Source organism: Bos mutus, chromosome 12 (assembly GCF_027580195.1).
Source record: "Bos mutus isolate GX-2022 chromosome 12, NWIPB_WYAK_1.1, whole genome shotgun sequence".
Taxonomy (NCBI): domain Eukaryota; kingdom Metazoa; phylum Chordata; class Mammalia; order Artiodactyla; family Bovidae; genus Bos; species Bos mutus.
The window spans coordinates 27,937,046-27,961,494 of record NC_091628.1 but is presented as its reverse complement, the minus strand read 5'-3'; the positions used below and the strand labels follow the sequence as shown (position 1 = coordinate 27,961,494).

General features: G+C 43.2%; 1 protein-coding gene across 1 annotated transcript in view; it reads left to right on the top strand.

The window, feature by feature from the left end:
- The first annotated feature begins 562 nt into the window (after nucleotides 1-562).
- The window catches only part of KL (klotho), a 38,278-nt gene continuing 14,391 nt past the window's right edge, over nucleotides 563-24,449 (top strand). The window contains exon 1 of the mRNA XM_014476767.2: nucleotides 563-1,405. Coding sequence (XP_014332253.2) covers nucleotides 587-1,405 — 819 coding nt within the window. The 5' untranslated portion in view covers nucleotides 563-586. The remainder of the gene's footprint in view (nucleotides 1,406-24,449) is intronic.

Sequence of the window (24,449 nt, the reverse complement as noted above, 5' to 3'; positions counted from 1 at the left end):
TCTCCCAACATTTCAAGTTCCAACATATTTCTCCCCACCTTGCCCTCCCAATACAATCTCGGCCAGTTCCTAATCAACTCCAGTCTCATCAGTCGTTCTTCTCTGCCTCCGAGTAGGGAGAGAAGAGAAAAGCAGGTGCTTTTCCTCTGGGCGCACCCCGCTCCCACAGACCCCGCGCCGAACTCGGGAAAGTTGGGGTGGCCGCCTCCCTTCCCGGGCTCGGCGGCTTCTTCCAGGAGGGGCGCGGATGGGGTGTAGAAAGCGAGCTCGCAGGGAAAGTCCTGCAGCGGAAACATCCCTGGCTGCCCCTGGGCGCAGAGAGGCACAGGTGCTTTTTCTCCGACGTCCGAGAGCCGCGCCCGCTGCGCCGGGCCCACGATCGCGCCTCCTGCGCGGGCTCCCGCTCGCCCTTTGCGCCCCAGTCCCCCCTCGCCCTCCCCCTCATCCAGGGAGGCGGGGGGAGGCGCGGGGCCACAGGTAATCATTGCCAGCGGGGCCCGCGGGGGGAAGCGGGGGTGGGCGGCGCGGCGGGGCGCGGGCATAAAGGGGCGCGGCGCGGCGCCCGTGCGCCCGGCTCCCGCGCAGCATGCCCGCCCGCGCCCCGCCGCGCCGCCTGCGGGCGTTGCCGCCGCCGCCGCCGCTGTGGCTGCTGCTGCTGGCCCTGGGCGGTCGCCCCCTGCGCGCCGAGCCCGGCGACGGCGCGCAGACCTGGGCCCGCTTCGCGCGCCCTCCGACCCCCGAGGCCGCGGGGCTACTCCACGACACCTTCCCCGACGGCTTCCTCTGGGCCGTGGGCAGCGCTGCCTACCAGACGGAGGGCGGCTGGCAGCAGCACGGCAAGGGCGCCTCCATCTGGGACACGTTCACCCACCGCCCCCCGGCGCCTCCAGGCGACCCCTCGGCGGCCGGCTGGCCGTCGGGCGCCCCGTCGCCGCCCCCGCCCGCCACCGGGGACGTGGCCAGCGACGGCTACAACAATGTCTTTCGAGACACGGAGGGGCTGCGCGAGCTCGGGGTCACCCATTACCGCTTCTCCATCTCGTGGGCGCGGGTGCTCCCCAATGGCAGCGCCAGCGCCCCCAACCGGGAGGGGCTGCGCTACTACCGGCGTCTGCTGGAGCGGCTGCGGGAGCTGGGCGTGCAGCCCGTGGTCACCTTGTACCACTGGGACCTGCCCCAGCGCCTGCAGGATGCTTACGGCGGCTGGGCCAACCGCGCCCTGGCCGACCACTTCAGGGATTACGCCGAGCTCTGCTTCCGCCACTTCGGCGGCCAGGTCAAGTACTGGATCACCATCGACAACCCCTACGTGGTGGCCTGGCACGGCTACGCCACAGGGCGCCTGGCTCCCGGCGTCCGGGGCAGCCCGCGACTCGGTTACCTGGTGGCGCACAACCTCCTCCTGGTGAGTGCGAGGGGGCCAGGTGGAGGGCCACGCCGGGGAGAGGGCCCCTGGAGACGCCAGGGCAAGAGGGGTGTCTGACTGGGGGATGCCAATCAGAGGAGGTTCCATTGGAGCACACCTGTGCGGTTTCCTGGGGTTCACGCCCAGGGAGGGTGGAGGGCGCTGAGCTTCTTGGGTTTCCCAGGAAATCGTGGAGTCGAGAATGGGAGGGAAACCCCGCGGTGGGCGCGCCAGGGGACTGCCTTTTTTGAGGCCACCGTCAAAAAGAAATGGGGATTCGTTTCTCTCATGAGAAATGGGAGCGCCTTTCTCTTGAGGGTAGAGAATTCCTAGAGGTGAAATAGGACTAGGAGCGGCCGCCAGAGCACGAGGAAAGAAGTTTGCTTGGAAGCCACACAGACAGCATTGCTCTCTGCTAGAGTTTGTGGAGATGTCACGAGTTCAGTTTAATCCAATAAGATCTGCCTTGCTTGTGGCACAAGTTCACACTGCAGCAAACTCGAAGATGTTAAAATCGCATCTCCTGCAGAGCAGAGTTTCAACTGTCTTTCTTTGGAAGTTCTTTCAGTGGCAGGATTGAGAACTACATCCGCCAACCTTACTTAATCAGCAGGAGTGTGAAGACCCCTTGTACAGTCTTAAAAAAAGCTACCTAAGATACAGAAACTACTAAAGGGCGGGATAGATTGTGTACTACAACTGTATGTACGCGATGCTGTCTCCAGTTGGAAGGATTCCCCAGGGATGAGATTATTAGCCTGACAAAATTGATTTTAACACCCTTGTGCAAAAGGCTTAATACATTTTGGCAGAGGAGGAATTAATGTGCCATGATGACGACGTCTTCCAAAGAATTATTTCTCCCTTTTCTCCTTTACTTAGTCTTCAAGATTAGGTTCATCAATTTGAGGGTTCCTTTATAACGTCAGTTGTTTGTACACTTCTTACAGTTTTGTATCATAATAGAATATTTTATATGTATATGTGCAAACCTTTTAATAAATGGGCTTAAATGTATAACATTTGGCACAGTATTTTGGTGACTTCTGCATTTACTGGAAGACCTATTTTTAAATTTAGAATTAAGCCACATATTTTGAACAAAGTCAAGATGAAGACTCACTTCTACACACTTTTAATCGAAGCCATAGGTAATTGAGGCAGAACAGTTCCTGGGTCATTGAGTTGACTTACCACTCAGAGCTGCTGATAGTGTGTAATAAGGGCTAATTAGATTGTGTGTCAGCTCCAAAAAAACCTGCTTGCTACCACAGGTCATAAAAGAATGTTGAGTTTGTTTGACCAAAAACTTGTGATTTAGTGATTCCATATTGACATATATATATTTTTCAGTAAGATACTTTAGAGCAGTGGTAATAAACGTGTTCAGTCTGTCAGCTCTTTGAAGGAATCAGAAGACCCAAACAGCACCTGTTCATGATTGGTGATAGAAAACTATGGAAAAAGCTTGTCCCTCTTTTGGAGAAAACATAAGCAAATTTCAGTTCATGTCAGAAACAAGAGATTTGTGGACCAACTGAAGGACCAAATAGACTATTCCTGCAAAATTACTATTGTAGATTTAAATCATATGGGTTCTGTTTTTAGAATGCATGTAATAAACTCTGTATGAATATAAAACTCATCAATTGTTATTGTAACTACTTACCCATTCATTTCATACATAAGATAAGGAACTGGGACCACAGGAGCTTTCTGGTACTCTGGTATATTAAATAGTCAACACGCTTTTGACTCTTGTGCCCACTTTTTGCCTTTCGATTAACTTCCCAGTTATATTTTTGTCTCCTTACACAAAAACTTGCCAAACACTAACCATCCTTCCCAGTGGACTTTGTGTTCATAAGAAATTAGTAACAAATGGACAGTTGCTTTTGCTGATGTTGCAAACATAATTACAGTTGCTGTAAAAAATTAATTTTGCTTTCACGTATCTTTGGTTCGGAGTGTAGTCATTCTTGTATCTTATGAAGAAGTAAGTTGTTATGATCAAAGATGATATCTTTAATTATGTCCTATGAGATATTTTCATTCTGATGTTAATATTCTTTCTTGGTGTTTGTGTTATGGGGAGGGGAGTATGGAAGTTTTGATCTTATTTGAAAAGATAAATCATATTCCCAGATTTTGGTAATGGAACATTTTGGTGATATTAATAGAACTTTTCAGCCAGGTTTTAGGTATTCCTGGTAGGGGCTACTGAGCCCTTAGCACATTTATTTACATTTGGGGATCTGATGCTGGTGAAGGATTGATCTGGCCAGCACTCCTCCCCTCCCCATTCTGTGTTTCCACTAATTTACAAGTAGACTAAGGAGATGCCTTAGGGAGACTGGAAATTTGACATCCCCCCCCCAACCCTGTCTCCCCCCATCCCAGCACCAGATTCTTAAGAATCATTGTCTGATGGCCTGGAGGCATCAGACACAGGCAGGCCAGACAAACTGCAGGATGAATAATGGGATGGGGAAGCTTTGCTCGGAATGGAGGTCTTCCTGTTTTTTGTGGGGTTTTGGTACTGAGGTCCCCTTGATAGAAATAGCCTGTGTGTGTGTATGTATGAGAGAAAGAGACAGAGCCTGACAGAGCCAGAACTGACAGAAAGATTTCCCTGCAGAGCCCATGGAATCCAGACCGCTTTGCTCATCCAAATATAACCCGGAAAGAAGACGTTACTTCTCTCTAGCTTGAAGAGGGACTGCTGTGCCTTCGCAGCTCTAGAAAGATGGGTCTTAATGGCTCCTGAAGAACTAGTGTTAAGGCTGGTAGTTGGAGTCCAGCTCCAATGGTGCCTGGGAGTTTTTGTTCTGCCCATGGGATTCTGGGGAGGACCAGGACCAAGTTCGAGATACACATGGGACTCCCAGGGAGTCTTGAAAATGTCTGTTCAGGGAACCTGTGACAAAAAGACAACTTTTTGGGGGGGCACGGGGATATTTACTTATTTATTTTGCTGTGTTGGGTCTTAGTGCGGCACATGGACTCTTAGTTGTGGCTTGTGGGATCTAGGTCCCCAACCAGAGGTTGAACCCAGGCCCCCTGCATTGGAAGCACAGAGTCTTAGCCTCTGGACCACAAGGAAGTCCCAAAAGACAACTTCTTTCACTTAAGGAGGTGGGGCTGGGAGATACTACTTTGGGCATTAGATACAGTACAGACCTGCCTGGTTCTGAGCATCAGTGCTCCTGTCAGCTGATCTGTCTACAGCATCTGTCCAACTGCTCTTCTCTTTCTTGACACACTTTCTTAGCTTGGCTTCCAGAACCTCACTGTCTCTCCCTTCTCTCAGCTCACTGGCAACTTCTTCCCAGTTCCCTTTGCTTATTCCTCCCTGTCATGTCTCTAAATGTTGGAGTGCTGGGGCCTCCCTCCTGGGGCCTAAGCTCTAGATTCACTCCATATGAGTTCTTTGAAGACTCTATATCCTGATGACTCCAAATTTTGAGTCTCCAGCTAGAACTTCTCCCCTGAGAAATTCTTCTTCTCCTATATCTGAGTGTAGAAGAAGAACTTCTCCTTCTCTATCTGAGTATAGAGCTTATCCTCTTTGATGTCAAATAGACATGCCACATTTAACATCCAAAAGCAAATTCCTGTCTTCCCCATCTCCATCATGGTAGCTTTGCTCTTTCAGTTGGTTGGACACCAAGGCTTAACTTCTTCCTTTCTCTTAAATCTTATGTTCAATCCATCAACCAATCCTATAGCTCTGCTGCTGCTGCTGCTAAGTCACTTCAGTCGTGTCCGACTCTGTGTGACCCCATAGATGACAGCCCACCAGGCTTCCCCGGCCTTGGGATTCTCCAGGCAAGAACACTGGAGTGGGTTGCCATTTCCTTCTCCAGTACATGAAAAGTGAAAGTGAAGTCGCTCAATCGTGTCTGACTCTTAGTGACCCTGTGGGCTGCAGCCTACCAGGTTCTTCATCCGTGGGATTTTCCAGGCAAGAGTACTGGAGTGGGTTGCCATTGCCTTCTCCAGCCTATAGCTCTACTTACCTTCAAAATGTATACAGAATCCAGCCACTTCTCTCTTTATCTAAAACTCCAGGTCCAAGCCCCCATCACATTCTGCCTGGATCACTGGAACAGCCTAATGACGGATGTCCTTGCCTCTGCCCTTGCTCCTTGCAGTTTGCCATGGCAGATATTCCCAAGGATATCATTATGAATGAACAGGATAAAGTCCCCTGTTTATTAAAATCACATTTTTTTCTTTAAGAACTAGCTCACATGCTCCCTTTGGCCCTACACTCAAATGCCATCTGTTCCTTCTGTGGAACCCACAGTGCTTCACTCTGATGCCCCCTACCACACTTTTTCTTTCATTTAATCATTTGCTTCACTAGCCAGGTAATTCCTTAAATGAGGAAAACACATTCACTTCATCTATCCTAAAATGCCATCTTGCCCTTGGTAAGTGCTAAGTAAGTGACTTCTGGCTATTTAACAGCCTGACTTTGCCCTTATAAACTCATGTTCCTAAGATCTGTTCTCTTCATCAATTTTCTAGCCACTTTCTTATGGGACAGGGAGTATTAAATCCTAATCAGATAGTAAGATCAGTAACTATAATGGTGCAGAATCTGACATTTTCAGTAAAAATTTAAGGGTCATCATCACATGTATGACTCCATTGTAAAAGTTTCCAAACAACTTAAAACTGTCTATAATCACTATGAAACATTATGACAAAGTTTTCAGAATGGGAGATGGGGGAATTCTCCTGGCTGGTTTTAGGAGCATGTATTGGAAGTGGCTTTGTTATCTGGTTGAGCTGTCCTTCCCCAAGTAATAGTGGAGGCAATTTATCTATTAGATACATGTTCGAATTATAAGGCTATGTACTTTTGTGAAGCACTTTACCAATTTTCCGCTCATTAAAACTTTTTGGTACATTGCTGGAATAATCAACTGAGTTGAATGTTAATGTATTTTATAGACTACTGAATTCAATAGTGTATTTAATCAGAAATGGTTAAAATATCTCCTGAAGAGCTTGACTCACTCTTCTTTGAATATCTGATTGAACACAATGTTTTTTGAAGGTCACAGTCAAGTCCAAGAAAAATTTAAGAATAGGAAAAAAACTAATAAAATAATTTCAAAATCAAAGTAGTGTTTAACAATATCAATTCTTTTGAGTTGAAGAGGGAATACTAAGCATTCAAATAATGCCAATGTGCATTTCTCAAGTACAAAATGACTAAACGCACAATCTGAATATAGTAGTTAGTCATAAAGTTTGCACACAGAAGTCTTCTGAGTTATCTTATTTTTTCAAACAACATGATGTTCCAAGCCAGAATTTTAAAATTAATTTGTACAAAAAGTATGTTTCTTTGTAATTATTTCAGCAGCATTTGACTAGATTTTCAAATCAGTTTTGAAATCACCTACTTTACATAAAACATATTACCAAATACCTTTTCTGGATGTTTAAAAGGAATGTTATCTTTTTAAGGCATAAAGGAAATTTTAGGTCTAGGAAGAGAATAAAAAACAAAATTGGGAGGACGAGAAATAAAGAGAGGGTAAGTAAAAATGCATACGGTTTCTGAATCCTTCAAGATCCACATCTCAGGAAACTACAAAGTGATACTTGCAATCTCAGTTGCTCAGTTGTGTCCAGCTCTTTGTGACACCACGGACTGCAGCACTCTAGGCTTCACTGTCCATCACCAACTCCTGGAGCTTGCTCAAACTCATGTCCATCAAGTCAGTGATCTATATTTAAACAGATAAGCATAATTTAAACATATAATTATGCTTTGTTTATAGAATTATGTATTTATGTGATTAAAAATAATTTAAGCATATATTTAAACAGATAAGCATAATATATTTAAATAGATAAGCTTAACTACCTTTTATATGCTCTATCTTGATATATTCTGGGTACAGAGATAAACTAAAGTATCACCATGGCTCTTCTATCTTGGGATAAACTCTTATTTATCCTTCAAAGACTTGACTCAAGTACTCCCCTTTTGTAGTAACAAGAGGCAGAGAATCATTTACTCATTTGTGGCTCTTTGAGGCCACAGACTGTATATCATATTTTTTTTTAGCACTTATCTGAGTCCTTGGAGCAGAAGAAATACTGATACCAGTTTTAATGAATGAATAAACACAGATATAAAATAATCTTTACTTATTTCACTATGTCCTTCTTTTCTTTTTTGTAAATTGAATATCTGCAATCTGCTTTCTCACCCAGTATCTGGGAAGGAGTTTTAAAAAGTGAGGAAGAGCAAAGGAAACAATTTCTACCCAGACAGGAATGTGACCTTTGTGCATTTCCAAGGCAGATAATATCTCCATTTTCATCCAGTGGATGGGGGATAGGGAAGGAGGAGTATGTGACCTTGTGGGAGCTTCACCTGAAGGCTGCACCATCTCTTGCACTCACCTCCCATTGACAGAATTCAGTCACGTGGTGCAGGGAGCGGAGGCGTATGCAGCTGCGGAGCTGTGTGCTCAGCAAATCAATTGGGAACAGGTCATTAAGGACAAGCGGTGATCTCCCCCACACTGTCCACCTCTCAGATACATTGTGAGAATTAAAACAAAATCAGGTATGTCAACATGTTCTGAAAAATGTAAAGAGCTCTACAAAGGTGAGGTATGAATCTTTATAGTCAATAAAAGCAAAAGAACTTGAGAAGTGATCCTCTTGAGCTGTTTAGATGAAAGGAATTAGACAAATGCGTTAGAAATTGTTGCCTCACTTAACTTCATTCGTAACCCTCAGCATTCAGTGGGACAGTCTTTGCAGTTATTTCAGCAGCATTTGACTAGATTTTCAAATCAGTTTTGAAATGACCTATTTTACAATAAAACAAGTACCTTTTCTTGATGTTTAAAGGAAATCTACTAAAATTTATGACTGATATAATTTGGTATATTGACTTAAGATAAATGTTTAGTCAACTTGCATGGCTCCAGTCTGAATAGATTTTTTTTTCTTAATAACATTATTTGCAGTATGGATGTCAGAACATCAGCCATGAACCAGTATCATTTATAGTTTGACAAAATAGTCAAGGTAAACTGAAACCAGTTTTATACATTAAGCCTTCCCTGGTGGCTCAGATGGTAAAGAATCTGGCTGCAATGCACAGACCCAGTTTCGATCCCTGGGTTGGGAAGATCCCCTGGAGGAGGGAATGGCAACCTGCTTCAGTATTCTTGCCTGGAGAATCCCATGGACAGAGGAGCCTGGTGGGCTACAGTCCATGGGGTCATAAAGAGTCAGACACAACTGAGTGGCTAATGCTTTAAACATAATTTGAACAGACATTATTTCTATGTCTGTAAATGCACTATTATTTGATAATTAGAATAAAAAGGCAACAGAGGAATCTTAGGTCAGATTTCTTCTCTGGACCAACTCCTTGCAGTTGTCCTGGGATCCTCTGGCTTCTGCTCAACTATTTCTAGCAAAAGCAACCCAGCTTCTCTGAAGTAGCCCACTTGATTTTATCTTTCATATTGATTAGAAACCTGCCTCTATAGAGGACTCACCCCTGGTTGTGTCTGCCTTCCTCGTGTCAAAAAATAAAATTGTTTTTGTGGAGACAGCTTTTCAAATATCTGAAAAGGCCACTATGTTCTTCCTAAGTATTTTCTCCTTTATTCACATTCCGGGTCAGGCCTCCAAGAATTAGAGGGAGCTGCCATTTAGTCAGGGCTCCTTCTTGGGGAGATGCAGTGGGAGAGACAGGAAGGTGGTTGAATTCTGAGAAAGCAAATGTGACCCTTGAGAGGCCTCTTTATCTTCTGACCCTTGAGGAGAAGGTGGGGAGGGAGAAGGAACAATTGACCTTTCTATTAATATCTCCCCAGGGGGGTGTGTCTTTGAGGAACAGTGCAGAATGGAGTTGGCTGTCTGTGGGACCTGCCCATGGCCATTGTCCTTACCAAGGGGCTGCGGATGGTGGAGATGACTGAGGACACCTGGAGTTGGAAGGGTGTTCTGGGTTCTGTGTCCTGGGGGCCATTGCGCAGCCACACCAGGTGAAGCAATGCCCAATTCATGCCACAGGATCAGTGGCTGGAGGGGCAAAGGGAAGGACGCGGAGGCTTCTCTTAAGATTTGATGTGCAAACCAAGTTTCAGCTGCCCCCAGGATTCAGCACATATTTCTTGTTCTGGACACTGGATCCTTACCCTACTGTCCAAGATTGCATTGACGGCTTTGGTTGTCACCTTCCTGTGGACTCAGATTGGTGTGAGGTCAGCTAAAACCTCTCAGGTTTTAAAATTTTTCCCTGTGTGAATTGCTCTTAAACCAGATTTTCCCTGTCATCTCCTTTTGTTGTTTATTTTTGAACTTTTAATCTTATTAAATTTCATCCTCAATATGTAAAGGTGAGAGGAGGATTATGACAGATGGTGAATACTTCTTAAAAATTGAACATCACCTAAATATATTAGGGTGAGCAGTTAAAGGAGTAGCAGTGCGCAAGTATAGTGGAATAGTGTTGGCCATTAAAAAGTTAATGTATGGTGATTAAAAAGTTGCTCATGGTATGTTAGTAAGAGAAAAATGCCATTTGCTGTATTATGCTTCTTACATATCTTAGCTGTGTGAGTGAGTGTGAATGAGTAGAGAGCATTCTCCAGTTGTCGCCCTTTACCCCAGCTTTTTTCCTGACATGCCAAGCCTAGATTTGCTATCCCTGCTTTCTGCTCCATAAAATTCTGTCCTGCCTGTCTTATAATATTTCACATATTTTATTGAAATAATTTGTTTCTTGGTCTTCCCCCTGCAAAGATCTCAGCTTTGTGATGCCAGGAGTCATGTTTATATCGCTTACCATTTGGGGGTGTTTCTAGATAGTGTTACAGGTAAATTTTTTTTTTCTTCTGATTGTCTGGGTTTTTTTCCCCTAATTGTTCTATAAGCAAAATGTGGTACTTTTGTGGTGGAGAAGTCATAAGAAATGTTTCTGGGAAAAGATGGCAGATTGAATTTACCCATCGAATTTTTCTCTCTTGAAACCCCATTAAACTTCAGTAACTGTTGGTTGCTCAGTTGTGTCCAACTCTTTGTGACCCCATGGACTGTAGCCTGCCAGGCTCCTCTGTCCATGGAATTCTCCAGGCAAGAATACTGAAGTGGGTAGCCGTTCCCTCTCCAGGGGAACTTCCTGACCCAAGGATAGAACCTGGGTCTCCTGCTTTGTAGGCAGATTCTTTACCATCTGAGCCACCAGGGAAACCCTTTAATAAAGTGACCATTAGCAAAGAAACAGTTAAAACAAAGAAAGGGGAATGGGCAAGAGGAGGGAAGGAGGGAAGGAGGGAAGGGAGACGGAGGAAGACATAGAGTGAAGAGAACTGTGGAAACAAAACTTTAAAAGCTCAGAAGCAGATGGTGGCGTATTCCTGACTCAGTGGATCCGTGCAAGCTGACTACTAGATTGGCTGTGGGAGAAGCCAAGAACCAATCCTACGATTGCAGATTCTCAGAGAATAGCAAGACCAGGTGCTCTGGAAAGGGTGCTGAAGGGTGTGGGTGCTAAAATGAGAACTGGTTGAAAGCTGTGTAAGAAACAGCTTGATTTCCGGATCTTATCCCCATCATCCCCACTGCTGGGCGTATGTCACTTCTCCACTTAAGGAGAAAACTCAAAGTGGATTTTCTGGAGTGTATAACATGGAAAGCATCTGGACTGAGGGACCTCAGGCATATTTGAGGGCATGAGCACCACGCTGGAAAAAGGGACTAAGTGAACATATGAGCCTGGAAGTGGAGACCCGCACCCCCTTTCCCGGCCCCTCTTTTTATTCCATCCCCAGCCCTTCTTGCTCAACAGGCTCTTGGAACATTGGCCATGTGACTTCTGCTCTCCAGGTAGGGACTGGAAGCATCTTCTCCTGGGAATCTGATGAGCTCATGTGGAAAGACCTAAGACACTGGTCCTAAAGGTTCCACAACAAAATGGCAGAGACAGAGCACTCCACAGTGAAGCTTGCAGTCAACACACCCCACCCACATGTTCCAGCCGGGGTTTTTGTTTCTCATTCTTAAACATGAGTAGACAATTAGGAATCAGCAGGATCTGAGGAAAGTGTCTAACATGAAAGACTGAGACCCACCTAAATAGAGAGGAAAAAAAGCAACTTTGGGGGGAGAAAACTTGGAGGAAACTGAGACTATATGGGGAGAAAAAAGCTAAAAGGAAAAAGACAGTCAAAAGATAAAAATTCTAGTTATAAAAATAAGGAAGTCATAGGATGTAATGAACAGCTTTGTGATTACAGTTAGTACTGTGTTGTGTATTTGAGAATGCTAAGGGAGGTTGATCCTAAAAGTTCTTGTAAGAAAAAAAACTGTAACTGTGTTTGGTGATAAATGTTGATTAGACTTATGGTGATGGTCATTTCATAATATAGGCAATCTATGTTGTGTACCTGAAGCTAATATAACATTATATGTGAATTATATCTCAGTAAAGAAAAATAAATTTTAAGAAACCTCAGTAAACTCTTAAAGAGTTAAGAGAATATGTTGCATCTAGGAAATAGGAATAGGATAATACAATAAAATAGGTGGGGGGAAAGAACACATGGAAATTAAATATTATAGCAGACTTGAAAAATTTAATAGATTGGAAAATACAGGTGATAAAATCTCTGTAAGAATAGAGCAAGGAGGCAAATAGATGGACAATTTAAGAAAATCAGTGAACCATCCAGAGGTCCATCATTGAAATAACAGGAGTTCTGGAAAGAGAGGGGTGCAAAAGTGTTGTGTCTGGGGACCCCATTGAACTATGCTTCTCAGTTCTGTATACTTGCATCCCACATAGTCTGTGGGCTAGAACATGTGACTTGTTTTGTTCAGTGGGACAGTAACAAGTGTGACGCAAGCAAAAACTTGATAACTACTTTCACACTGAAGTTTGTCTTTCTGGATCACTCCCTCTTGAAAGTGCCAGAGATAAGGGCCTCTCTGTAGGCTACCAATCAGACCTTCTGGCTCTTATATCTCTCTGTAAGGACCCAATACAATATAGCAGGAACCAGTTCATTCTTCTCTTTTCATCGGAGTTGGAATGCCTGAATCATTGCATCGGGAGCAGCATTCCTCCCAACTAAGACATTCCCCCAGGTTACTGCTGGTGAAATACTTAGCAATTAGGGCACCATCTTGTGACAGAGGTCTATCTGCCCCCCTGAATATCACTCAGAATGGCATTCGCTTTGCCTTCTGGGAAATCAAGCCTCAGTTGGGTTTAGTTGGTCTTCTGAGAAGCAGATGTCAAGACAGCATTAGATGTGCAGGACATTTATTGATGGGCAACAACAGTAGAGTGAAAAGCGGGGGAAGCCAGAGAAGGCAGATGAGCCTTTAGGACATGATGGCTGTCTGACGCATGAGCGTGGGAAGGAGGGGGCATGGGATGAGAAGAGTCTCAGATGGCAGTATAGGTCTAAGAACCATCCAACCAGGCCCATGAGGAGTTCTGAGCCATCATTCTGAGCCATCGTTGGAGGAGTCCATGGCTTGCAGGAACAGGTCTGCTTAGTACCCCTGGCTTGTTTCAGTTATAAGGGAGTAGCCATTGAGAAGCATGGCCTCAGGGCCATTGCAGTGGAGGGTGACGAGGGTAGCAACTGGCGCAATCCGTCAATTATGCTTCTCATGGCAGGAGAACTGAGTGACACATTTTCACCGCTACCAAAAAAACCAGCAAGTTATGCCATTTAGAAGAAAGGAATGAAAATTATTTCCAACCAGAATGTATTTACCTCTACTATCAGTCATTCATGAGGGTAGAATAATGAGATTTCAAGACATCCAAAGTCTCAGAAAATACATCTTGAATGCCTTACAGAGAAGTTATTGGAGGAAGAACTCCATGTAGCATGATATAGATCAGACAGAAGAAGACATGGAATGTTCAGAGCGGTACATATAACTTGGGAGCATAATGATGAATTGAAAAATCTGCTGTGCAGCAGACCTAAGAGCAACCAGTCTGGAAGAGGGGAAGATTCCAGAAGTGTCTCCAAGAAAAATATTGGAGGCCAATGTGACCTTGCAGAAGTTTGTGCTATTGGGAAGTGTGAGAAGAATTAGCCATAGGTGCAAAGAAAACCAAGGAAGTGAAAAAGCAATGCAATAATTAACAAAATCAAGGAAAACAAAAATAAGAATGGAAACTTAGTCTTAATTACCACATTAGATGCCCAGCTGTGAGTCATAGTCATGTTGGCAGAGTAACGTCAGCATTGAATATTATTCAACCAGATCCTGCTATATAACGAAATTGCCTGTGTGAGACAGCTAAATCCTCATCCACCCTATCAGAAAGTCAACGGATCTAAAGTAGGGAAGTGTGGAAATGTGCTGTGTGCTCAGTCGTGTCCAACTTTTTGAAACCCCATGGACTGTAGCCCTCCAGGCTCCTCTGCCCATGGAATTCTCCAGGCAAGAATACTGGAGTGGGTTGCCATTCCCTCCTCCAGGGCATCTTCCCGACTCAGGGATCGAAGCCGTGTCTCTTGCATCTCTTGCGTTGGCAGGTGGGTTCTTTACCACTGAGCCACCTGGGAAGCCCCTTGGAAATGTGTAGATATCAAAAGAAAATGTCATAAAAGTCATAGATGGCTACCTCTGGGGAGGTAACTGGGGACAATGGGGGTGGGAAGTAGGGCAGGAAACTGTGATTATTATTTTAAGCTCCCTAAAAATTAAAAAAAGAAATAATTTTTACCATCACTTAATTTTGTTGTTATAGCACATATTTGCAGCATTTCAGCCTGGAGAATTATTTTTGAATCAAGCTTTGAGGTATTTCCCAATTTTCAGATTAATGCTGTCTGAGTTTTTCATCCTTTCGATAAAATAATAAAAATGTTGAAAAGAAACAGGGCCATGAGCAAACTCCATAGGATATTGTTAGTCACCTTCTCCCAGCTGGACTGTCTCCCACTAATCATGTTTCAAACATCTATCAGTGTTTGACACCTAACAACAAATTAGTAAATTTTTGTTTAATCAATAAACTCTTAAAATATGGCCCTTCAAGCACGATTCATATATCTACAGTAGTATCCTTATATCTGTCCGACTTTTCTTCTTCTTGACCCCAAGAATATTCCAAGAAGATCTGACAGTTGTCAAAACTATTACATTGAGAGTCTATTGTGTTTTCAGACAAGCTATAAAACTGTAAAAAAAATTAATTGGGTGCTGGTTTGGCATTTATTTTATGAATCCATGTTTCTTCCTCATTTTCCTCTCTTCCTGTACTGATGTGCTTTTATTAAGCTGTTATGTAATTTTGCTCATGGGTCTGTTGTTTCTGAAATGCATATTTTATTCCCTGTTAAAAATTAAGAACATTTTCAATCTTCAGGCACCTTATGCTTAGTGATCCCTCAAAGTTTCATAATTTCATAATTATAACTGCAAATCCTTTTGGTAGGTCCTTTTTGGAGATGATGAATTTGGAAAGGCATCTAATCTCCTGGAGTGCTTTCCTCGTGCTGTGATTAGGAATCCAAGTCTAGAATGTAGTCTGAGGATAGATACGATAGAAGGCCAAGATGCAACAGAGTCAAACATGCTGGTGACAGTAGTTAAAAGGATTCTCCAGGATAGATAAAGACAATCTAAGAAAGATCTGGAAGATTAGAGCAGGCCTGGTGGTCTTCAGGAGACACAACACAGGCATTGGATTAAGGAAGTTAGATAATTGAAACGATCAGTCAACCTCCCAACGCAGTGCTGCCGTTGAAATCAACTTTATTATGTTGAGGGTAATAAACTGATTTTTAGAAATAGATGTCTTTTGTACAAATAAGCTCAACCACTCGAATATCATTAAGCGTTTGTGCCTGTTGTACAAGTCATGTACTGTATACGCAGTTTGTAATCCTAGATTTTATTTCACATAGATTCAGTTCTGCTGAGCAAGCTCAGAGTAACATGGGGGTTGATATCTTGATGAATTCATGCCTGGCTGGGCGCCCTGCTGAGAAGTGTAATGCCTAACAGGGCAAAGAGGTTGTTTCACTCGAGTGAAGTGGGCTGATGTGGGGGAAGCTGTGGCCCTTGGGGTGCATGTACCCCAAGTAAACCTCTGTCAGGAGGGAGAAGGGATGGCTCTGCCAGATTCTCTGATTGTAAAAGAAGCTAGAAACTTTGAATTTTGAGTGAAATTTCTTGATTTTTGAAGGTCATCTCAAAAAAATAAAAGTAAGCACGACATGGGTTTCCCAGGTGACACAGTGGTAAAGAATCTGCCTGCCAACGCAGGAGATGCAAGTGACGGGTTCAATCTCTGGGTCAGGAAGATATTCTGGAGCAGGAAATGGCAACCCACTCTAGTATGCTTGCCTGGAAAATCCCATGGATAGAGGAACCTGGTGGGCTACAGTCCATGGGGTCGAGCAGCTGAGCGCATACACAAGCCCTAAGGAAGTGACTGACTTCCTGGTAAATCAACGTAGGGTATAGCTTGTTCCCTATAAGGTGTTCCCATGCCTGTCATTTTGACCAGTTTTTAAGTATTTTTCTCTTAAATATGAATGGATGGCAAATCATCAAAAGATATTTAAGGAAAGTGCTCAACATGAAACAGTGAGAATAAAATACACAGAAAAACAAACCAGGAAAAAACACATTATGTAGGAAATTGAATACATGCAAACTGAAAAAGGAAGAATCAGAGAATATTAAAACATTCTTGAACATCAACAAGGTGATTGTTGATATAAAATGTTTAGTAAAAAGATTGAAAGAGAGGAAAAGAAATGCCTCCAAAGTAGTACAAAACGACCAAGAACTGGAAGCATTAAAGAACGGGGAAGAGATTTAAAATATGAAACACACAAGTCCGACGTCAAACTAACAGGAGTTCCAGAAAGAAAACAAGGCAATGGAGAGCAGGAAATTAAGAACTAATAAGGAAAATCCTCCAGAACTGAAGAACACAAGCCTTTAGCTTCAAAGATCTTTCTGAATTCCTAGCACAGTGGATGCACGGTTCTATATAGGGGTTTAGAAAGCTGCCTTCTGTGTAATCTTTCCCAAGAAGCTAAGGCATGTATCAACAAAATTACAGAGTAAATGGGGAGAAGTCGGATCTAGAAAACTATGACTATCATCAGTAAGAAATAAAGAAAAATCCTAGGATGAGAGCAGTTCTAGACAGCATCTAGTCCAGGTGGAACCAAAAGGATTCAAGAGAAGGAAGAACTCTAAGTGAAAAAGCAGAATCAGTAGAATAGAGGATATGGTAGTGAATATGATGGAGAATCACAAAAACATTAAAACACATAGGAAATATTACACAAATTTAATAATGAGGTGATTATTTATTCAAGGGAAAACAAGAAGCTGTACAAGAGAAAGGAAATGTTATAGACTCCTATCTGGCTCTGCAGTGAACAATATTTATATGAGATCCTGGGTATGGTTATTGATTAATGATTTGAATAAGAGCAAACATTTGGGAGAATTAGGGAAGAAAATTGAGAGGTGTGAAAGTTGGCTTTTTATTATTATGAAGAATTATTAAATGTTGGAAGAAGCATATTATTTAGAAATATGGTAGTACTTACTAAAAGAAACAGCAAAAAGTTAAATGTAGTTGTCTGCAGGGAGCAGAAGTGGGAGTTTGAGATGGGGTAGGAAAGATGTTTACTGTTTTTCATAAGCCTCTGATTTTTAAACTACATGAATGGATTTATTTAATTAAAATAATTTTGAAAAAACCTGTACCACTGAATAATGCTTTAAAGTTTCTGAAATGCTTTTGTGTTTTTTGGGGGGTGGGGCAGGTAGGTAAATGAGTTGAGAGGCTCAGAGTTTAGGGATTTAAACTACCAAGGGATTGAACTGGAATCAGAACCCAGGTTTTCTGAATTCCTGTTTCCAGTGCTCACTGCCTTACTCCAAGACTGAGTTCCCTCCTTGTCCTCACATTCAGTGCTCAGAATGGAGGAGTCACCAAAGTCTTCATTTATTTGTTTGTTTATTTTTTGGCTTGCTGGGCATCATGTGGGATCTTAAATCTCCGACTGGGGATCGAACCTGTGCCCCCTTCAGTGGAAACATGGAGTCTTAACCATGGGACCACCCGGGAAGTTCTGAGTCATCAATGTCTTTAACCTTCATTAACATCTGGAGACTCATCACTGCTAATTAAAACAAAACAACACTACTAACCCATAGACAACTATTCTCCTTACTATTGCTGTGTAATATGCCCAAACTTATTGGCTTTAAGAAAACATTTAATTTTGTGGGTCAGAATTAGGGAAAGGCACATCTGGGCAGTTTTTCAGTGGGCTGCAAGTCATTTAGGGTTTGACCAGGCTGGGCGTCCAAAATGACCAGACGTCGCAGAGCCTCACCAACACGGTGGTCTCAAGTTAGTTTAGACTTACTGTGCGGAAGCTGGCTTCCCCCAGCAAGCATCCCAAGAGAACTAGGAGGATGTGGTGCTGACTTTTGATTAGCCTCGATGTCATGCAGTGTCAGCTTCTGGCAGAGAAGTCACAGCACCCCCCTCCCCCTACTCCCCCCCACCCTGTGAGGAGTGCCAAGGTCACAATGTTGAGAGCCTTGGGGGATGTGCTATCTTCAGAAAAAACGTTTTGGCATAGCATCTCAGGCTTTCTAGCTCACTGTGATCTGCTGGGAATGCCTTTTTTCCATCTCCCCAGGACCTACACATCTTTCAATATATGGTTTATAAACTTCCTCCTCCACAGAGACTTCTATGATGTCCCTCAACAAGAAGCACTTTTTCTTTTCTCTGAATCCCTGTTGTATTTTTAATTTTTTTTTGATGTAGACCATTTTTAAAATCTCCATTGAATTTGTTACAATATTGTTTCTGTCTTATGTTTTGGTTTTTTTGGCCATGGGGCACATGGAATCTTAGCTCCCTAACCAGGAATTGAACCCACACCTCCTGCACTGAACCACCAGGGAAGTCCTTCCTTAATTTTTTTTTTTTTTTAAAGATCCTTCTTATGACACTTTCATTCTGGTGTCGTCATCATCACCTTGTATACCGGTGCTGCAATCTCTGCATATTCCCTGCATAATAACTTGCCTGTTGTGTAAATATTTGCTTAGTGAGATAATGATTCCATGATAATTCAAATAATAGTCACGAAAAAGTGCATTTCAATTCAGAGCTCTTTTTTTTTTTCTTCACCATTCTCATTTCTGAAAACGGAAAGAAACCAAGCAGTCTCTGAGGAGGAGTTACAGCAGGAACCGTACGTGGCTGTTTCCTGGTATTTATTGCTACTCTGTGAGAAATAAAGAAGATGGGGGAATGAAAACCATGTCATTTACAATTTGATTAAAAAGGTTTTCTTCTTTTTTTTTTTTTCTTTTCCTTTCATGTTTAAGCCCTGTGGTTTTGAATTTTCCCTTTCGTCATAGAGGAAGACAGATCAAGCAGTTAGGATTCCAGTTCCCTGTGCTGGACGCATCCTCACTTCACAGCTGTTTAACATATCCGGCCTCAGCTCAGTCCCTGTCCCCTCACCCACTGCTTTCCAGCTGCAAGAAGGACTTGCTCTTGTGCCTTGGGGCCCTTTTATCTGGTTTTTCTCTCTGCCTGGAATGTTCTTCCTCCCCACCCCACCTCCAGATCCATAGCTCCCTCACCTCCTGTAAGCCTGTGCTCAGAAGCCACTTTCTCAAATGAACCACATCCTGAACACCCCATTTAAAATGCTTCTCCCAGCACCCCAGACTTAACAGGGACCCCTTCCTGGCTCAAGAAGCGCTTCCTGGGAACCTGGAGGAGAGAGGAGTTCATGAACTTCGTAGGTATGGCAGATAAAATGCGTGAACACGAATTTTTTGGGTTTGGTTTTTAGCTTCAGAATAGAAGACCCTAGAAGAGCAATTAAAAAACAAAAACAAACGCACGACCTCTGGCATCATAGTGGCTATTAAAGAGGCAGCCTGCGATTCCTTATGCAGCCCCCCCACGGAAGCTCATTCTTTGCATTTAGTAGTTGAGCAACCCTGCAGGGGCAAGAGGCTTATGTGTGTTAATTAACACCCTTGATGAACACTGGTAAATGAATCTGACCAAAGCCCAAGTGGACCTGCTTTTTTTGTGTGTGATAAAGAATAATCTTTGGGGATTATTTATGATCACATAGGGAGACTGCAAGGAACATTTTCCCTAGACTTGGAAATGGGGCAGAGGGATGACTGGTGTCCTCCTGAGCACCTGCCCAGGTTAATCCCGTTCTCTGATTCTCTGCGGGTAAAGAAGAGAGTGCACCTTTGTTAGGTTTGCAGTTTACTGTGCATCAGGGTATTTTAAGTTCTATAAGGGTAGATGTTAATGGAAAAGATTCTTGCCTAATAGGCAATCCATATATGGATTTTGTCTTATTAAGATGGAAAATGAAAAGATTAAAATGACGGCATAGTCAATGAAAGGGAAAGGAAGACTCTTGTGAGTGTCACCAAAAACAATCGCATCTCCTCTCCTTGGCACCAGGCCTCCCTTGTTTTCATACCATTTATCACCTATTTAAAAAAATTATTTACTTGTTTTGGGCTATGCTGGGTCTTCATTGCTGCACGCAGGCTTTCTGTAGTTGCTGCAAGCAGGTGATACCCTTTATTGTGTGCGCTAGCCTCTCATTGCGCCGGCCTCTTTGGTTGTGGGCACCGGCTCTAGAGCGTGGGCTCAGTAGTTGTGGCGCACAGCCCAGCTGCTCCATGGCACTGGGATCTTCCTGGACTAGGGATTGAACCCGCATCCCTTAATAGGCAGGTGGACCCCACAACCACCGAACCATCAGGGAACTCCCCACTTATCACCCTTTAATATTCTTTTTTAGTTCACGTTTGTTATGTTTGTTGTTTGCTGTCCTTCCTCCTCCTGAGATGGAAGTCCATGGGGGCAGATGTTTTTCTCTGACTTGTTCACTGTTGGATCCCTAAGAACTGGGCCAAGCCTATAGCTGTTGTTTAGTCACCAAGTCGTATCCGACTCTTTCCTGGTGTCCAACTCATGGACTGTAGCCTGCTAGGCTCCTCTGTCCTTGGGATTTCCCAGGCAAGAATATTGGAGTGGGTTGCCAAATAGTAGATGCTTCATGAATACTTGCAGAAGGAAAATATTCCTTAATGTAGATCAGTGACTTTCAAACTCTTTTGACCTTGGCCCCAACAGTAAGAAAGGCATTTCACATGTTGACACATGCACAACAGAGAGGTTTCACAAAGCACTACTTAGCCTTATGACATGTGGTGTGCTTTTCTTTTCTTTTTTTAAATATTTGTTTATTTTGGCTTCGCTGATCTTAGTTGTAGCACGTGGAATTTTCTATCTTTGTTGAGGCCTGTGGGATCTTTCATTGCCGCATCTAGGATCTTTAACAGCGGCATTCGAACTCTTGGTTGTGGCACTTGGGATCTAGCGATCCAACCCAGGTCCCCTGCATTGGGAGTTCAGAGTCTTAGCCACTGGACCACCAGGGAAGTCCCCTCATGTTTTCAAATCAGTTCTATTTTATTTCCATTTTGAAAATTGTTGTGGCTACACAGAACTTGATTTCACAACTGGAATCTGTGGTATGAAAAACTTTGACTTAAAACCGTGTAGAAACTGCTGCCACGTAAGGCAGATGGGAAAAAAGGGGAAAGGGGGCAGGCAGATTACTTTCATTATTGGCTAAATATTTCCTATTTCTGTAATCTTATCCTGTCTCACAGTATAGAAGCCTTCATGACACATCCACATGTCACTTTTTCTTCAGGTGAAAAATGTTCTCTCCTGCAATAAAAATGAGTTATTTCCAAAGCAAAGAGCTAGAAATGAGCCTGGGAGCTGAGAAATGATCTTAAAGTCTCAGAGAGAGTCAGTTGGTTGGCATCTGCTGTTGATAAGTCAAAGCAGAAGAATTAGAGGAGCAGACAGAGGTAAATATTTAGAAAGTAAAGGTGACTGTTATGGAAAAAAACCCACTTTTCTCAATGTTGTTGAAATCAGAGAGTAGCTGTTTCATGAGGGTATTATAGGATTACTTTGGTGATTAGAGTGATAGATGTTTATTGACAGAGCCTGGTTGACTGATGGAACTTCTGATGCTTTTGCTGATCTTGTGAATATATCCCTTATCTGAGGCCTTGATCTTCTTGTTGCTTTTTCTCATCTAGCCTAAGGTCTCCCCTACCTGTTCCTTTCTCAGCTCTCATTTTGTTGCTGTTAGAAAAAACAGATGCAAACACCAGGAACTGGAACTCCTCTGTGTCTCTGATAATGCTGTGATTAATGGACCAGACAGATTCTGGTCATAAGCCGGATATTTTGTTAACAGCCTAGCATCAGTGATTTAGAAGGATTTTGGTAGCAGCGTGATTTAGTGTTAAATAGAATGATTTAACTGATGTTGATTGGTTCTGTACAGATAAATTAATGAGGCAAGAAACCTAATCTCTGATTTATTAACATATTTTCCCAGAGTGAGTTATGAAATAATTTTTAACTTCATTTGAAGTAAAACAAATGAATAAGGCCTTTTCTGTAACCTACTTTGGAAAAATCCAGACAAAATGATCATAAGTAACAAAACTCCAAAACTACATCATGGTTTTAAAAAATCTACCTTGATCTCTATCTTGTCTAGATGTAAAAGCATGCCTTTGAGTGGGTTCTAATAGAATCTCGTTTGGTTACATGTATATTAAGGACTTCTATATTTGCAAATGACTAAGCCCAACTAAAACTAGGTTAAAGAGGAAAAGGAACTTTATTAGAAAGATGCTGGAACGAGTCACAGAACTGAGCTCCAAAGACTTTGGAGATCGATCTTGAAAAGCACCATTACCATCAAAGAAGTAATAACTGGGGAAAACAGCAGTAAGAGTGGCGGTGGTGATGGTGGTTTAGTTGCTAAGTTGTATCCAACTCTTGCTTTCTTGTGGACTGTAGCTGCCAGGCTCCTCTGTCCATGGAATTTCCCAGGTAAGAATACTGGCGTGGGTTACCATTTCCTTCTCTGGGGAATCTTCCTGACTCAGGGATTGAACTCATGTCTCCTGCATTGGCAGGCGATGCATTACCACTGAGCCACCAGGGAAGCCCAGCAGTAAGAGTGATCAGGATTAATGAGGGACTGCTTCTTGGAAGAGGCAAGTCTAAACAGAAGGCAGAGAGGGATATAGATAATAGAGGAAAAAGTAGAATGTTGTTTCAGGATTGACAGATTGTCATCCAAGTTAGGTACAGGCCTGGATGAAGGGTGATGAGAAATTGACCTGAGAAAGTAACCAAAGAACCGAGTTGGGGAGTGATGAGGTACCTGTTGATAGGAAAGTGTTAATTTGTGGGACTGTATGGTTTGGTGATTGAGCTAGAAATTTTACTTGTTTAAGTGCCTAAGAGGGCTTCTCAAGTGGCTCAGATGGTAAAGACTCTGTCTGCAATGTGGGAGACCCAGGTTTGATCCCTGGGTCAGGGAGATCCCTGGGAGAAGGGAATGGCCTAAGAAGTACAAAATGAAGTCAGGCAAGCTCAGATGCTTCCTATATCCATGATTTGTGTGACAAGGTGTCAGGGAGGGTGACACCCTGAGGTGCTGGGCACAGGTTACGGCCTGGGTGATAGAAGCAGGTTCCAGGAAACTTTTGACAAACTGCACACAGAACTACTGGTTATTTGGGGGGATAAAAGCTATAGATGGCTATTTTCCAGAAATTATTTATATGCACTATTAAATGGTTATTTTGGGGGGAGGCGCCTTGAAATTCTATCTTAATGAACTTCAGTTTATAATCCATGAGGCTGTGCTGATAGAAGTAAGAGTAATACTTTGGTCTACAATCAGGAATATTAGGCTAGATGGTGTGCTTGTGTAACAGTGCAGGGTAGCTATGACTTTGAAGAAAAAGTCCTTAGATATGTAATTGTGATACTGTTCTTAGTGGTAAGAGGATGCCAAATGGGGGAAAAAAGTCTCCAGGGCTCCCTGAAATCTGTCTGCTCCTTTGACCTTTCTCGGAAGAGTGCACCTTTATTTTAGAACCAAAACAACATCTTGAGGGCTCTTCCTGGGTAGGTAGTGGGCACAAACTAGCCATCAGAATGATTTACTTTGGCCACCTGATGCGAAGAACTGACTCATTTGAAAAGACCCTGATGCTGGGAAAGATTGAACCAGGAGAAGGGGACGACAGAGAATGGTTGGATGGCATCACCGACTCAATGGACATGAGTTTGAGTAAACTCTGGGAGTTGGTGATGGACAGGGAGGCCTGGCCTGCTGCAGTCCATGGGGTCGCAAAGAGTCAGACACGACTGAGCAACTGAACTCTACTGAACTGAAAGATTTTCTCTTTATGGCCTGTATTTCAGTTATTTCATCATTGGTCTCAGTCCATTTAATTAAGATTATTTGTAGGATTAAATTAATCCTTTAAGAATTATTCCATTTCAATGTTTTAAAAATTTAAAGAATGATTTTAAAAAGTGACCCATTAAGTGTTACCTCTGAGGTACATTTGAGTGATTAATACCATCCATGTTTTCTCCAACTTCAGACTTATTTACCCAGCTGCCAACCAGGCATCTTCACTGAGATGAACCCATGACCTAAACAGAACTTAACATTTGTTAAGTGGAACATAGGGTGCCTAAGCTGAGCCTTGGTTTAATAATAGATCAAAAGAGAAATTGAAATAGAGAAGTCTGTCACTGACAGGTCCTGGAGGAAGTACGTGGACTCCTTGAGGGACCACACAGGATGACAGAGAAAGATAGAGAGAGACAGGACCCAGGACACATGCCTTTAAGAGGGTCCATGTGTGAGTGCTTTGGGGTTCCTGGGCCAGACGGGTCAATTCAAACCAAAAGCGGGCTTTTGGTAAGCATCAGGGGAGTCTCACCTAAGGGGTGCATATGGCATGTAGATGGTGGGAGGCAGGGGAGAACTGTTGATCACAAGGGCTGGTGGCGAAGTCATATTGGGAACTCACAGTAATTTGTGATTGTGGGCTGTTATCCAGGGCA